Source organism: Cryptomeria japonica, chromosome 10, assembly GCF_030272615.1.
Source record: "Cryptomeria japonica chromosome 10, Sugi_1.0, whole genome shotgun sequence".
In the NCBI taxonomy this organism is placed as follows: domain Eukaryota; kingdom Viridiplantae; phylum Streptophyta; class Pinopsida; order Cupressales; family Cupressaceae; genus Cryptomeria; species Cryptomeria japonica.
Genome location: NC_081414.1, coordinates 303,300,224 through 303,317,973, shown reverse-complemented (window position 1 = coordinate 303,317,973; position 17,750 = coordinate 303,300,224). Strand labels below are relative to the sequence as shown.

Sequence of the window (17,750 nt, the reverse complement as noted above, 5' to 3'; positions counted from 1 at the left end):
CACCTTTTATGCAAATCTGACATCATGCTCCAAAATGTCATTGATCATCATTTCTCTTTTGTCAAACTTAGAACCGGTAGTGACTATTACAGTGTTATTTGATACCTTTCTCAGACCAGGTACTTCACCGGTTGCACTTAGGCATGTCACAACTTGAATTGTCTTCTTAGTGATCTTATAAGGCCTATCAAGCCACATGAACTCATCATGGACTCGGTTGAGGACATACCAGATCCATTATGCTTCATCAAACGACGAGAAATGGATGAACTGTGCAAAACCCTTGTCCTGTAGATTCTGATATTCTGGTTTAAGGTTCTCCAAGTTGTCCACCAAATGTTTGTTGTATAGGAACAACATATCAACATTTCCAAGCTCCTCAAGATCATAATGGATGTATGCCCTAATATCCTCGTTGTGAAGAATGTCGTAGGGTACTAAATAAAATGCTCCTTCTGGATCATCTTTGACAGGCTTGAAGGGGTGTTTCTTAAAAACAAGTCTAGCCCTATCCTTAATCTCAATAACCAACGGGGTAGTAATTATGCATGTTGATGTCATTTTGAATCTAGGGTTTGAAAATGGATAGCTTTGCAAAATAGATAAATACATTTTGATTCAACTGGGCGCAAGAAATTACTTTTGAATAGCTGCAAGCTCGATTTAGATCACCAAATATCCTCTCTTCGCTACACTCCTCTTTTCTCTTGATCGCATTGTGAAAAATAAACCTTTGAAATGCCTTTTTAACTTTTGAAAATCTAATTTTGCGTTGTAATAAATGCTTCAACTGGCTACCTTGATTTTCATGAAATCGCTTACCAGAGCCTCAAATCTTCATTAGATCTTCTGGATAACATTTGTATACATGATTTAAACCTTCTGCAACCTTCCAAAATCAGTTACAGATCACTGAAGAGGGGGTTCTATGAATCTGCATGTAAAATCCCCCTAAGGCCAAAAAGCCCTATTTACTGGATGAGGTTCCATCACCGGATTGGTGTGGAGCCATTTTGCACATTGGAATCTTCTTTCTTAACCCACATTTTATTATGTTGATCTCTGATTTCATCTACTTTTAGTTTTCCTTTCTCATCTAATTTTCCTTTGTTTACTCGACCATTATTCCTACTTCTGCAATACCTTGCAATGTGACCTTGTTTGTTGCATGCATGAATGACAAACAACATTTCTCTGCATAGGTTTGAAATTCATCTTATTTGGTCTCATCCTACATTGGTTATAAATATGTCCAAACATCCCACATGCAAAACATCTCTTATTTTGAAATTTATTCATCATTTTGCACATGTTTGACTTGTGACCAAAATTGTTGCATTTGAAACATTGACCAGTAAAGGTAGGAACATTGTTCATCATTTCGTTATTCATCCTACTTCTACATTGATTTCCATATGAACAAATTATTGCAAGTAAAACATCTACCATTGAATTTATAAGCATCAGGTTGTCTTACTGGAGGACTCTTTCTCTTATGATGATTAGGCTTTGCATTGCTCTATCCAGAACCAAAGGATTCTCCTTTCTAATATCCAAGTCCTCTTGTGTCCATTCCATGTCTCTAATTTTCCAGCATCTCATCAAGCCTTGTTGAGCTAGCATTAAATGTCTTTGTATTCATTTGCAATAGCAAGTTCATCTCTTAAGACAACAATTTGTCTTTCAAGTTCTTGTCCATCATTCCTTGATTGTATCAACTCAAGCTTCAACTGATCATTCTCATAGGTAAGTTTGTAGCATTCATGTGATCTGTCTTTCAATGATTGAGTCAAACTTTCTTAATTATTCTTTCGGTCTTTAATCTCTTTAGTCAGCTTCATCACAATGGATTGCATCTCATTATCTCTAGCAAGCTTTTCACATTCATCAGTTTTGCTTTGGTCTTCAATTCTTTGGTCGTGTTTCTCCTTTAGATTGTCCATCAGCTCTTTCCTCTTGTCTCTTGAAGTGTTGACTTGTTATCTCAAATCCTTAATGAAGTATTCAGTTGCACTCAAGTTTCCCTTTAAGGAACTTATTTCATTTCTTGTTGCATCAAGATCCTCAAGTGCTACACAAAGCTATCTCTGCAAACCGAAATCCATTGATTCAATCTCCTGGACCTTCCTCAAGCAGTTAGGCTTCCTCAGAGGAACTAGGATCTGATACCAATTGTTGGAATCAATGAACACTAAGCGGGGGGTTGAATCAGTGTTCTGCAAATTTCAAACTTGATATGCTTATTCTTCAACCACCGGATGAATAGCAAAGAAAGCAAAGTGCGGAAACATAAAACAAGTAACCATGCAACCATAACACCAAGATTTTTATGTAGAAACCCAAATGGGAAAAACCACGATGGGATTTGAACCCACAATATTATTCCACTATGGCCAGTAGAAAAATAATATTGCATAAGGGGAATGCACTTGCATTCAAGCACGTTGCCTAGAGCTCACTGCTCAAGTACAAAAATAGGGCTACAACCTCATAGGAAGGCTCACTACCTTACAAGATATTACAAACTGATTACAACAAGTAGTGAACAGGAAAATAGCATCTGATTATGCCAAAAATCATTTCTAGTTAAGTGCAAAATGATCCATTGTAACTGATCTGCTTATCTGCTCTGCAACTGCTTACTGGATCAACCAAGATCAAGATGTGCACGTGAAACTGTGCTCAATCTCTTCAAAATAGTCTCCACATCATATATCATACCAAATGCATCATCCAAATCAGTCTTATATATCCACACATAGAAAAATTAATCTTCCACAAATCGGCTTCACCAATTATCAAAATGTGAAACGTGTAGCTGCAAGTCAGCTTAGATCTATTACCGAACCATATTTTGGACCCAAAATACAAGATCACATGCTTCCTATAGGTTTCACATAGCGCCCCAAACACATTTCCAATCACCGGAATCAACTTAAAGAATCTGAACACACGATACACCACCAAACATGAAGAATACTCTTCTTTACTGCTCTACCGGATACTTGACCTTCAAACAGGCATAGGAATCAACACGGAGGCTGGATTGTCATGATAATTTGCTTCATATACCCAACCAACTAATCACCGAAACCAAAACCCGCTTCACCGAAAATGAGAATGATCACAAAATTGTATACTGAACAATACCGACAGTCTTAATCTAGGAATATACTTTATCCAAGAGATCTGGTTAGCCAAACTTCATACTGAATCAGATCAGAAGGCTAAGTTTCCATTAATGACAACTCCAAAGAATTGGTAAGCATCAGGAACCACTAATCTTCACCGGAGCATCACCGGATCATAAAATGCCAACAAGGACACCATATGACCCATTATGACATCATATTGTCCTAAGGGATCATATATTTTCCTAAGAGATCATATAGTGTCCTAAGGGGTCATATGGTGTTCTAAGGGGTCATATGGTGTCGTTAGGGGTCATATGGGGTCATACGGGGCTAGACATGTGTTAGAACACCATATGACCCCTTAGGACACCATATGACCCATTAGGACATCATATTGTCCTAAGGGTTCATACGATGTCCTAAGGGTTCATGTTGTGTACTAGGATGTTATAAGGGGTCATATGGTGTTCTAAGGGATCATATGGTGTCCTAAGGGGTCATATGGTGTCATTAGGGGTCATCTTGGATCCTAAGGGGCCACACATGTGTTAGAACACCATATAACCCCTTAGGACACCATATGATCCATTAGGATCCATCATATTGTCCTAAGGGGTCATGTCATGTACTAGGATGTTAAAAGGGGTCATATGGTGTTGTGAGGGGTCATATAGTGTCCTAAGGGATCATATGGTGTTGGTAGGGGTCATATGGGGTTCTAAGGGGTGATACGTGTTAGAACACCATATGACCCCTTAGGACACCATATGACCCATTAGCACATCATATTGTCCTAAGGGGTCATATGGTGTCCTAAAGGGTCATGTCATGTACTAGGATGTTAAAAGGGTTCATATGGTGTCCTAAGGGGTCATGTCATGTACTATGATGTTAAATGGGGTTATATGGTGTCCTGATGGATCATATGGCGTCCTAAGGGGTCATATGGTGTCGTTAGGGGTCATTTGGGTTCCTAAGTGGCCACACATGTGTTAGAACACCATATGACCCCTTGGGACACCTTGAGAGAGAGAGTATTAAAAAGGCTAAAAGTGGACAAAGGGAGAGAGACCCTAAAAGGACTTAAGGAGAGAGAGAGAGAGAGAGAGAGAGAGATTTAAAAAGGCTAAAAGGGGACAAAGGGAGAGAGGTCCTAAAAAGACTTAAGGGGAGGGACACTATATGACCCCTTAGGAAACCATATGAACCCTTATTGTTCGAAGGGGTCATATAGTTTTCTAACACATGTGTGGCTCCTAAGGATCCCATATGACTCCTAACGACGTCATATGACCCCTTAGGACCCCATACGATCCTTTAGGACACCATATCAAAAACATAAACGGAGAGAGAGAGAGAGAGAGAGAGAGAGAAAAGAGAGAGAGAGAGAGAGAGAGAGAGAGAGAGAGAGAGAGAGAATGTGTGTCGTGTATTTAGAGAATAGAGGGAAGATATAAAGAAGGGTAAGAGAGATAGGTTTAAATCTTGGAGGAGAGGAGAGAGTGAGATAGAGAGATAGGAGAGAGAAGGGTGAGGGGGAGAGATAGGAAGAGAGAAAGGTCTAGAGATGGAGGAAAATAAAGAGAGTGAAATAGAGAGAGAGAGAGAGAGAGAGAGAGAGAGAGAGAGAGAGAGCTTAGTGATTACTGAAATTTGATTGTCTAAAAAATTATAAAATCTAAATCTTGGTGAGAGAGGAGAGAGTGAGATAGAGAGAGGTGGAGAGAGAGAGAGAGAGAGAGAGAGAGAGAGAGAGAGAGAGAGAGAGAGAGAGAGAGAGAGAGAGAGAGAGAGAGAGAGAGAGAGAGAGAGGGGAAAATAGATAAGTCTAGAGCTTAAGGGAGGCAAATACCATGAGATATAGAGATAGCGAGTGATGATACAAGCCCACAGATTACTGAAATTTGACTAAGTCTTAAAAATTATAAGATCTCCTAAATTCTAAAATCTGCATTATGACTCCTAGAGATCTGAAACCACTCTTAAATATCCTGACAATATATACATAAAATATAACTTAAAGTATAAGAAAGATAAAAGACAAAGAGAAAAAAGAGAAAAGAAAAAAGAGAAAATTTAACTTATACTTAAATGTTATATTTTATGTATATATCCTACTGAAAAAACCAATGGAATGCTAAATGAATTGCATACAAGTGCATGTTACTAATCTAACTTTATTTAAGAAAAACGCGTACGTATTTTTTCTTGCTAAACATAACACGTACGTGTTTTGTATTTTTTTTAAACCCGCATGCCTTTTTATTTTTTTTTAAAACACGGTCACATTTTTATTTTAAAAAACCTGTATGCATTTTTAATTTAAATAACCCGTATGTGTTTTTCCTTGTACTTAGGCTTGGATAAAAAGGTTGAGGCTTGGGAGCCTTTTTCCCTCCTTTTTACATGTTTTCTTCTTCCAATTTGGTTTCTCAACTTCATCGTCATCAGGTTTACACATTATAGTGGGTATTTCTAAAATTGCCACCATAATTTCACCCATCTTCTAAGCTTTCTAACCATATAATTTTTTAAAATTTTGAACAACATTAACCTATTAATCTTGAATTTCTTTTACTAGTGTCTCCATAGTTCTCAGAGATGTGTGTACCATTTTTTTAATAACTTTTGATCTACTTATCCAAAAAAAACTTTAAAAATTATATATTATTATAGTGCACTTGATTCTTTACACTTTTTTTTAAAATTACATTTTCGATTATTGTGGAGCAAGTTATGCTTCGTACACGAACAGGTACCTGATTTTCAAGATGTGCCAGTTTCAAAAAATCATAAAAAAAAATACTCAACAGAAAATTACAAAAAAATGTACAATTTCTAGTGCTCACTCTTAACTATCTTTCTGCCAAAGGATTTGTCAAAATACTAAATACAACTATGACTTTTTTGATGCGCACACCAGACACGATGTTATGTTTTTTAGAAAAAATCAAGACCTTTTTTTCGTGCGCGAAGGATTTGAGCCCCTTAATAATATCAAATTTTGAAAAAAATTAGTAGTTTGGAAACTAGATTCGGAGCACTACAATCTTTGTTCTTTGAGTATTTTCATATTTTGAGTGGACAGGTCTCAAATTGCTCCTCCAAGTTCAGGTTTAGCTGATTTCAAAACAAAAAGGTGTCCACTTATACCCCATTTTTGCACACCATCTTGGTGCACTTCCCCAAAGATAAACATAAATTTGAAGACCCAAAGTGCATAGTTCAAAGTGATATTGAAATTTTAAGGGCAATGAATGATGTTCAAGGTTAGAAATGTTGGGATTAAGGCCACATACATGTGTTACTGAACTAGAATAAAAAAATGTTCATTTTTATAGTTCATTGGAGCATGGATAAGGAAGATGTTATTGTTGATCACGAAGCCAAATCACAATCCACGTCATCTATAATAAAGTAATCTACATCATTCATAGAGCTAAGCATTTTTATCTTCTTTTATCATTATGATATTTATTTCTATACATGGTCAATGTGTGTTTCTAGATTCAATTCTTTTATCTATGTTGACTGTGATTGTGATTGCTTTATTATGTATTAATTAACCTTGATCCTCTTTATAGTTAAAAAATTGGGTTAGATGATGAAAAAGGTAAATATTGACTCTCCTATCACTTAACCTAGAATACTAATAAATTACAACAATATATTTACTGTTTAATGGATCTTTAAATTATTCGATTGAGTTGCAATTGCTCATAGAAAATAGATAAAAGAGAAGATGAGGGTTTAGAGAATGCTTAGTTATCTACAGTCATGCTCTATTTTAGATACTTAATGTTGAAGTTAAATCTTATTTATATACCTTAAAAAACTACAATCTATATTAATGTTGGATGCTACCACAAATGGTTTTGGACATTCTGACACAATGGTGTTTGTACAATTATAGTTTTGTTCTCATACTCTATACTTTTCACAATCCGCAATTAAATTTTGATATCTAAACAAGGTGGTGTTGTGAGCACCTTTTGGAGTTTGTCTCAAGAGATAGGAGGAATTTTAAGAGTTTCATAGCTAGCAATCAAGCCTCGTAAATTTTGAAAGACTAGAAGAGATCCTTAAAAATGTGTAGCAATGTCTAAGATGGCAATATATTATTGAGTGTTGAAGAAAACACAAATGTATAAAAGAATAGCCTAAAGGGTCAACTATTGTGCTAGTAGCCTTCCTTCTAATGCTTAAATGCACAATGCTTAGGAATGTGCTCTATAATCATACATTGTGTGTACATGAATGTTCACTATTATGTGGGCTCTCTCTACTGTCCTTCCTCTTATTCACCTAAATATGTATGTACATGAATGTTCACTATTATGTGGGCTCTCTCTACTGTCCTTCCTCTTATTCACCTAAATATGTAATCTATAGATACCAACATTCAAGATGAATAAATAACAAAAATGAAATGAATTCTAAATCTTTATTTTAATATGACACTACCTAAAAATCAATTAGGTATGAACTATTAAAATATGAAAATGAAAAATGCAATACACTTTAAAATATGATGCCATTTCACCTACCAATATAATATTTTATATTTATAATACACTTTTTAAAAGGAAAAAAAGAAAGAACCATACACCTTCCATATGTGGTGGGGGTCAACTTTTCTTAAATGACGCCAAAATGTTGAATATGTTGGATTCCGGGTCCACCTTTTTTCTAAGAGGTGCAATTAGAGAGTAAGAGGACCAAATGCTCACTTTTTGCTTTGTCCTCCCCCCCAAACACACGCCTGAGTGGAAGACCTTACATATCATCACCCAACTTCCAACTTTAGAAATACATTATAGTCAGCACCCATGTGACCCAAACTGCGTTATTTGAGTATAAAATCCCAACCATCCTCTCATCCAGACCATTAAAGTCTTGTCTTGTTTCGTCCCGCTTTCCAAGCCTTCTGACCAATGCCAAGAAGTTTCTTCTTATCATCATAAACTAGTCCTTGGAGACTGCCTATTCCTGTTCTGGAACTTGTTTTTAAATACCTTCTATTTTGCTTCCTTCCTTGCCAATGTCTTGTTTGCTGAGCTCCTTGACATAACTACCATTGTTTTGTTGTCTATATGTGTAGCAACCACAGGCTGAGAAGTTAGAGGAAGGTTTCATAGTTCATCTCTCCTAGAATCGATTGTGTTGGAGTTGTAACAACATTTCGGATTACATTACGTGATTCATTTTATAGACTATTTTTCGTTTTTAACAATAGATTTTAGATAAAGCTGCTTCAGATGTATTGAACGAGTTCTGTAGCATTGAATCTGGATTCCACTGTGTTAACTAACTATTCTGTAGCTTAAACTTTATAAAAACCTCTACAAGATGTAAATCAGGCCTTTCTCCCTTTGTAGTATCCTCTACCCAAAAAAAACGAAAAAAAAAGCATTTGGGGTTCAAAATGAGCCATAGAATCTAGAAATACATTTCTGGTCTTACAATTTTCTTCTGTGTGTTGGTTGTAGTAATGGGTGATTCTGCTAATGCAACCCCTGTTCAATCTGCACCACCAACCCCTGGCACTCCAGGTGCACCACTTTTTGGTGTAAGGGTGGACAGAGCTCCCAATGGAAAGCGGACTCTGCTCAACGGTTGCAATTCATGTTTGTCCATCGAATCATGGGTTGAAGAAAGGGTCTTCTCAGACTTGCCTGCTGCATTGCCCTCAGTTTCTCTTGCAAGAAAGGTATGGTAATTGGGCTTCTAGGCATTGCACGAAATAGTTCATCATTTTGTATATTTTGAATCTTCATCTTTTTCATATTCTTGTTCTAATTCAATTGGATTTGCTCAATTTTTTCAGTTGGGTTGGTTGGGCTTTTAGGCATTGCATTACATAGTTCATCATTTTGTATGTTTTGAATCTTCATCTTCTTCATATTCTTGTTCTAAATCAATTGGATTTGCCCATTTTTTCAGTTGGGTATTCTTTTTTGCTGCACGGTTATCCTGAGATTCATTCCCAATGCTTACCCATTTGCAGGCAATCAATCTAATCTTCTAATCTTGTACTGGAAATCTCGAGTTAAAAAGGTTGATCATTTGTACCTGTACAGAAGACATTATTCAATACTTTGCCAGTTACTGTTACCGTAGTGGGGGTAGTGTCGTAGGACTTAAATGCTGATTTCATGTGAAAATATCGTTCCCAAAATCCAATGCCATTATTGCCACTTTGTCAAAATGATCAATCAGTCCCATAAATGACTGATCCTACATTGAATAACAACCTCTTAATTGATTATGCTGACTACACTTGTAGCAGCACATTTAGTTGCAGTGTGGAATGTGGGACCCAGTGTTGAAATTGATGTCACCATCTTTCTGTTTCTTTCCTCGCTTTTCATGCTTGCCAAAGCACACGAGACACCGACTTTTGGGCAATAAAAAAATCTTACCCTCCACTGTAAAGATTACAAGTGCTCTCCGAAAAATCTAGAAAAAGTCTGATAGTACCTATAGCCTTCAAAATTTTACCCCTGAACTTTATGCAGCGAAATATTGTAAGCCAAAATGGATTAATATAATGTTTTCTGTACCATTACAACTACTAATGGATACGTAGTTACTTTTTCACTGTTTGTTAGTTTAGTTTCAACTAAAATAATGATAGATAACACAATTTAACTTCTTGCTTATTGGAGAATTCATAGCATCTTGTAATCTGATATGGAAGTCAAAAGTTGATAGGTATCCATTCTCTTAAAATTATCAAGATACTATCTGCTCTCATCTTTTATCAGGATACTATCTGCTCTCATCTTTTATATCATTAATTTATTTTCTGTGATCATTAATTCTTGAAGTCTAATATTAGAAAAAAGATATTGGTATAAGATTTTTTTTTAAACATTTATGTGCTATTATATTTGTTTGAGTTATTGTATGTTTGGACTTAAGGTTGCAGCAGAATTCATTGGGACCTTCATGCTCATATTCGCTGGGACTGCAACGGCCATTGTGAATGAAAAAACAGGTGGTTCTGTGACACTGATAGGCCTTGCCGCTACAGGTGGTTTGGCTGTTATGATTATCATATTGTCAACTGGCCACATATCCGGGGCTCACCTCAATCCTTCACTCACCATATCCTTTGCAGCTCTTCGCCAGTTTCCTTGGATTCAGGTTAGGAGTTTTTTTTTATTTATTTTATGGAAGATTTTATATCATCTATGAGTTTATTCAATATGAGAACACAAATTTATGTCATATTTCTTTGATTAAGAATTAAGAACTGAGGATAATTCATTCTACCAAAAAAAATTAATTTTGAATATAAAGAAAAGATTGTTTTATATGATTTTGTTCGTTCAGGTACCGGCTTACATAGGAGCACAGGTGCTTGCATCCATTTGTGCATCATTTGTACTGAAATTAATATTTCATCCATTTTTGAGCGGTGGGGTTACAGTTCCCTCTGGTAGCTACATTCAAAGCTTTGCTTTGGAGTTCTTCATCACTTTCAATCTCATGTTCGTTGTCACAGCTGTGGCTACAGATACTCGTGCTGTAAGTGTGAAGTAGAGATATAAATTTTCACAGTTCATAATTTTAATTTGGATATCTCATGACCTATCATCATTTCTCTTTTTTTGTTTTATCTTTTTCTTTTATCTTCATCTTGATGAAATATTATAAAACATGATCTCAAACATTATTTTAAAAATACTTAAACAATCATAATGGAAAACTCCAAATTCAATATTAATACAGTAACATTTGTTTCCAGTAAACTAGTGTACTGGGTTCCAAAGAAGTTTTCTGGGTGGTATTGTTATTAATTTATTACCAGTTCCCAGAATCTTCCACGTTTCTTGTCAACCCTGGGTACAAATTCCCATACTAAGCTTTTTAATTTTTAGCAGTGGTTTATGACATACATGGCAGGCCATGATCAGACTCAGTTCCTCTTAAAAATACTCTTTATTTGATGCATGCAGGTGGGTGAACTTGCAGGAATAGCAGTGGGTGCTACAGTCATGCTTAACATACTTGTTGCAGGGTAAGTTTATGGTTAATCCATTGCTACACAAAGTTACAATCTTGATTCCATCTTTCATATTGGGTTTTCATGAAAACTTTCTTAATGGGTTTCTGGCAGAACAAGTTCTGGAGCTTCCATGAATCCTGTTAGAACTCTGGGGCCTGCAATTGCAGCACACAACTACAAAGGCGTATGGATATATCTTATAGCACCAATTTTGGGAGCACTAACAGGAGCTGCTGCCTACACAGCCGTTCGTCTCAAAGGGGAAGATAATCAAGGCAGGCCTACTAGAAGTTTCAGAAGGTGATCTCATCTGTATATGAAGCTTATAGCTTATAAGCTATAGCATACATACCCAATAAACATATCATAAATAAACACCCATCTCAGCTATTCTCATATATATTGTTGAAAAAGTGTACCAGCTAGGGAAACTATCTCATGTTTGTTACCAAATCTGTTCTGTAAATAAACTATAATACAATTGTCGATGTTACCCATTTGGCATACAATTTGGAGAAAATTTGTGATCTGTCATTGTCTGCCTGCATAAATATACAGTATACTGATCCTCTTGAGATTATTAATTCTTATTCGATGTAAAGAAACTATTTCTATGCATTTTGATTAATGTTTTAGCCATGAAATTCGGTACGATTCCTTCAAGGCAACTTCAGACATTATAATATGCACTAACATGGGAAGCATGGGTTATTTTTGAATAAGATAAAAATTGACCCAGAGGCACGGCGTTATCTAAGGATTTCATTGAATTTTAATTGAGATAAATGGGCAAAGCCCAATGGTGGAGAATCCTTCTCGTAAAGCATGTTTTGGGTTGAATCAATAATTAAACCCATTTTGCTTCTTTCCTTTTTACAATTATGCTGCTTTGGATTATATGCTCAAAACATCTCCCACCGACCTGCTGTTCCTCTTAGGTACAGTCTTTCGTCTCAATCCTTCTTTCGTTATGAATAATACCAACATGCCTATCAATGAAAATAATGAGTAATTAATGGTGAGGAAGTCGATCTCACTTTAAACATATTAAATAAACAATATAAAAAGGATTGGTCAAATCATGAATGAGTTGATTTCTCATCAAACCCAAGATTTCTCATCCATTTTCTCACATCAATTCCTTCCCTTCTTGTGCCCTTTTTACCTCTAGTTGACATTATGCCTCCTCCCCTTCCCATCACAACCTCTTGTTATTTACATATCTAATCTTTCTTCCTTTAATTGGTCCCAACCTCCACTTTTCACTTTCTCATTCTTTAACTTTCAATTCATCCCTCATCTCTATATCATTACTTACTCGATACATGTTGTTGGTACTCAACTTCTTTCATATACCTCTCCTCCCACCTTCTCTCATCTCATCAATTTATCACAATTATTCAACACAACTCTATTCCCTAAATAACCCATATTAACTCTACGCATTAGATCCACACCTATTCCCCTAAATTAACGCTCCTCTTGTAACCCACATATTCTTACTTCCATCAATACTCCAAGTGCAATCTAATATATCCTTCATTAATTTGTTTCCATGAAAACTAAATTGAATGTTGTCCCTACACTCTCATGTGAAAGCATAAGTACAGATTCTAAAGATAATTCTCACTCCCATGTTATTCTATCTTTTTTTTTTCCCATGAGTTTCATAGCTACCCATTTTTAGATGTAGAATGATAAGCGACACACCATGACCCATATTCATTCTTTTAATCTCACCAAACTATTCCCTTGGAAACTGAAATACTTTGCCTTAGAATTGTTTAATTTAATCCCCCCATAATTTCATTCCCTCTTACTTGAGTTAGTTTCTTCTTTTGTTCTAATAGTTTTAATTGTCTTGAAAGTACCTTCTCTAACAATGTGTTAGAGTAAATGGGTTTTTTCTATTTATTATTTTTAAGTTCAAACTTAGGCATATTTATTTAATAGTTTTAGGATTGCATATTTCCTAAGTGTAATTGAGTTGTCGGGTGGTTGGCTTTTACCTATCCTACCTATTCTTTCATTTCATTTAGACACATGTTTATTTCTATACCAACGGCACACACCTTGCAGCAATCCCCCCTAGCACAAGCGAGGGGTTGGAACCCATGACCTAGGCTCCGATACCACTTGTTAAATGTATACCATTGTCATTACACCAAAAGATCGACCTATTAATGCCCGATACAACCGCAAGATTTAATGAATCCATAAGAGATGATTAAGCCATGTCGCAAACCTGAACACTCATTGTACAACACAAAGAGAACAAGAACACACCCCTTACAACACATATTTTGTCATTTGTCATCGTCAGATCTGGCTTGTGAAAGACTTTACGTGGATCTGGTTGTTTTGCCAATACATTCCATATTTATCGCCTTTGACAGAACATTTTTGGTTGTCGTCCACCTGATCAGGGTTTATGCGAGTGGATCTTTATTGTACTACCGTTTCCTGCAAAGATTGTGATCACTTTGCCTTTTGCTTGCATTAGGCATGGCATATCAGAGCGTGAAGCGGCTTCATTACAATTGTGTGGTGATGTATTCCATTGGTGGACATATTTTAACTGTATGTGGGTCGGACCTTATTTGCTATTGATAGGTTGATATCACTAAACAAATCCTTGCCTTGGGTGTTGAAATCGATTTATAATTTGGCATATCGTCGTCTGTTTGAGCGATGTTGGCTCGAGTTTTAATTGTTGTAGAGGCAAAGTTATTTTTTTGAGATCCGAGTTTATTGTCTAGTTGATATATTGCTTGCTGCAATATATTATAAGATCGGCCTCTAGTTTTTTTGGCTGGCCAATCATTATTGTCGTGCCTTGACTGATTTTGGCCTGCATTCAATCGGTGTTTTTCATGGACTATGGATTGAAAGATTTTTTTGTTCCTAGAATTTGTTGCAACAAAGTATAAAGTTGTTTGCAGATCAAGCGTGAAGGCCACGCTTTACAGCCTGTATTCTCCTCTAGCTAGTTTTTGCAGACAATTGGATCATGTGTTTGGCACCTGGCTCATTGACTGAGGATGCATTTTCTTATATGATTGGCATTGTACCTCCCTGCATCACAATTGCAGCTGACATATATCTTGTTCGTATCTTGGCACAACGAGATCAACCCATATTCAACATTTGTTTGCCAAATTGAACCCATAGTTTTATTGATCGATTCAGACTTTTCTATCGAGTAGTGTGGTGGTTCTTATAATGCTTTTGGATTCGATTGTGTGCAAGATTTTTATCATCAACATTTCAAATCACACTCTGTGATTCATCATCGGGATGAGAGTCCTAAGGAGATGAAAGATTGGTGCTTGAACCTCTCATGGTGATTGGTGATTTGCATGGTCATTTGACCTACAGCTGACGTGACACAAGAACCTGTCACATTTCATTTAACGAGCTCCTCATTGCTCAATCAATGGGATTTTGCAGCAAATCAGGTTTTTAATGTTGTCTTTTCTATCTTTTTTTTTGGGAGTTTCTGTTATCTTGTGATGGCACTATCTTTTCAGAGCATTTTTTGAAGAATCATTATGGTCAAAAATAGGGTTTTCTTTTCATCTATCATAAGTTGTTTTGAAGAGAGGGAATTATGTCAAATGGCGAGATGGCATCATCACTCATCTCCATTGGCTTTGTTTGTTGCCTTATTTGTATGATCTAGTTCCTCTACCTAGCACACCTAGTTGCTTGGAGATGTAAGGGAGATCATACATCCTAGGAGTCATTTCTATGCATGTCCCTAATAGCATCTTGGAATCCATTATAGATTTTAAATGTCCTCATGCTCTTTGGAATTATATTTGGGAGTTATATGGAGATTGTGATTCTCAGTCATTCCCAGATGATCCCCTTTCAAATTGTTGTATGATCTTCATCCTTTAGAGAATATACCCTATGATTATAATATTATTATGGAATTAGCTACTTTGGAGCAATTTGAGACTTCAGATGAGGATGAGGTTTCTTCTGAGGTTCCTGATTCTTTGTCAGAGGTAGTTGATGAGCCTTCACTTGAGACTTTCATCATTCCTAAGCAACAAGATTATCATTGTCTTTTGGACTTGGTTGAAGGACACATTGTCAATGCTTCATTGCATGTTGTATCTATTTGTCTTCTTGATTGAGATTCCTATTTGTCAAACATTGGTTCATTTCCTGTGGAGTCTCACGTTTCAAATTTGGAGGGCACACTTGAGGGATTTATTTTCTCTTTAATGACAATCGTTGCATTTTTGTCATCACATCATCTTTGTCTTGGATCTTGCTCCATATTAGTTTTTGCATAGTTCCATCTTGTCACTTTCTTGTTTGATTGGGCATGTACCTGATTTGATTACATGGCATCATCATCTTTCATGAACAAGGAGACATGTCATGAGAAATTTTCATAGACATCATCATTCCTCATGCTTCCACCATATCCAACATATCCTGAATGGGAAGAATTCATGCATCTCTACATGGTTTTGTTTCTTCCTAAGGGGAGATAAGTGATTTGTAAGAATTGGAGTATGTTTTGCCTTCAAACACTTACTATTCTTGCAGGTCATTATTCATTATGGATGGGCAATGTTGTCTCTATTATTTCCTCCTATTGGGGGGGGCAATGTTGTCTCTATCTGTTCCTCTTATGGGGGCCTATTCATTATATCTTCCTAATGGATGTAGTTCTTGGAGGGTATTGGTGTTGAGTCCTCCATTCATCATTCATCCTACCACTTATGTTTATTTAAATTATCTCTCTTTTGAAGAGGTTTTTTGTCCCATGAGATATTCTTCTCTTCTTTCTTTGTAAGAGATTAGTTGCATGATCATTTGTACATGGGTACCTAACATGGCCCTACTTGTCAGGACACATCATCATCATATCATGTTGCATTTTTCTTCCTAAGTTGCACTTAAGGGGGGGTGTTAGAGTAAATAGGTTTTCCCTATTTACTGTTCTTATGTACAACTTAGGCACATTTATTTAATAGTTTTAGGCTTCCATTTAGGTTTGCATATCTCCTAAGTGCAACTGAGATGTCAGGTGGTTGGCTTTTACCTACTCTACCTAATATCTCATTTCATTGAGACACATGTATATTTCTATACTCTAAATTCTCTAGCCTCTTACCTATTTAAGCAAAGACTTTGTACATTTGTAAACATCTCAACTTAAAACATCTTTCCTAGTGATCAATATTTCTCTCTCAATTGTGTGGAAGTGTTTGTGTTCCAGATCTTGGCTTGGGAGCATTGCTCCAACACAATGTAAGCAAGGCACTACTATATATTAATGATTATGTTTTTTATTAAGGCAAAAACAAGTTTTAAAGGGACCTAAAACCCTTTACATAGAAATTACATATGATATATCATTTAAGCCCCTCAAAACAGAGTAGACCAAAAAGACAACAAGACAAATAGGAAAATGAGACAAACAAAGAAACACAATGCCCAACAATAGCAAAAGGCCAGCTGAAAGACCGAACAACATTAGCAAAAGGGACAACACTAGTTCCCAGGTTCTTTAAAGTTTTAGCAACTTCAGCTTCGAGCCGGTCTATCTTCTAGGTCATATCCTTCAAATCCATGATATCCTGGGGCATCTTAGCAAACCTTTTTTTTGTACTAGCCCTGGTTCTCTTGCTTGGACTTGAAGTGTCCTCGGTACCCAGGTCCTTATCTTGGTCTAGGTCAACAAATACCCTGTCCTGGTGAAACTTTTCCAACTTAGCCACCACAATTCTCATATAATTTATCGTAGACTTAACCATTTTATGACTGTCTTCCATAATTTTCTACAAGGTAGTTTCACATTTGTTAATCCTCTGTTTCACTTCCTTGCACTTGTTATCATGCCTATATTTGATTTTCTTAATAGCCTCCACATTCTTGGTTAAACAATCTGCCATCGTTTTCTTCTCATTTTCATTCCAAAGGGCATAAACAATGGTCCCTTGATGTTTCTCCTTCACACCACCAAATTGCATCGGCTCAACAATACCTTGCAGCTTCTCCCCCAAATCTCCCTTAACCTATAAATCTTCAAATTTTGAGGGAAGGGCTCTCTGTTTTAGGTTGAGGATTTTAATCTCCTGAAAAGCCCATTTGAAGAGTCGAAAGAGATAAACAGAGTTGTTTTTGGCAGTCTCCAAAACCCTAATAGCCATCTCTTTCTTGGGCTGAAAGTCCTAAGAACTCAAATTAACAAACTCTTAAGAATTCCCCTCCTTATCATGAGGAGAAAGAGATTCCTTAGAGTGAGAAGGGGATATAGGATCATCATGCTCCAGGGAGCTTTTGGAAATCACAATTGCAGAGTGTTTACCTTTCCCCTTGGTTTTCTTCGCAAACTTGTCTCCCTCGTCGAAGGAGAACCCTTTCCCTTGCTAGTCCCGACAGACAAATGCTTATGCTCCCTTTTAGGTTTCTTGGGAGGGCAGGGAGGGGGGGCAGCCTCTTCATCATCATCCTCAGTGTCCCATCCCCTATTCTCAGAGCTTCCACTACCCTCCCCATCATAATCAAAGACCGAAGGAGCCTTATTAGGGTTCTCAAAGGCCCTAGCCTTACAATGCTCATAGATAAGCAAAATT

General features: G+C 36.5%; 1 protein-coding gene across 1 annotated transcript; it reads left to right on the top strand.

Annotated features, from left to right (window-relative positions):
* Positions 1-8,015: 8,015 nt before the first annotated feature.
* Positions 8,016-11,641, top strand: LOC131052017 (probable aquaporin NIP5-1). Its single transcript, XM_057986627.2, has 5 exons — positions 8,016-8,844; positions 10,059-10,283; positions 10,473-10,667; positions 11,099-11,160; positions 11,260-11,641. Exons 1-5 carry the CDS (start codon positions 8,626-8,628, stop codon positions 11,450-11,452), a joined length of 894 nt encoding a protein of 297 aa, XP_057842610.2. The 5' UTR covers positions 8,016-8,625; the 3' UTR covers positions 11,453-11,641.
* Positions 11,642-17,750: the final 6,109 nt, after the last annotated feature.

Excerpts from the sequence above, each read along its gene's own strand:
- LOC131052017 (XM_057986627.2), top strand. The coding sequence starts at position 8,626 with ATGGGTGATTCTGCTAATGCAACCCCTGTTCAATCTGCACCACCAACC. Across the intron at positions 10,284-10,472 it reads GCCAGTTTCCTTGGATTCAG|GTACCGGCTTACATAGGAGC; the intron begins GTTAGGAGTTTT and ends TTGTTCGTTCAG. Across the intron at positions 10,668-11,098 it reads TGGCTACAGATACTCGTGCT|GTGGGTGAACTTGCAGGAAT; the intron begins GTAAGTGTGAAG and ends TGATGCATGCAG.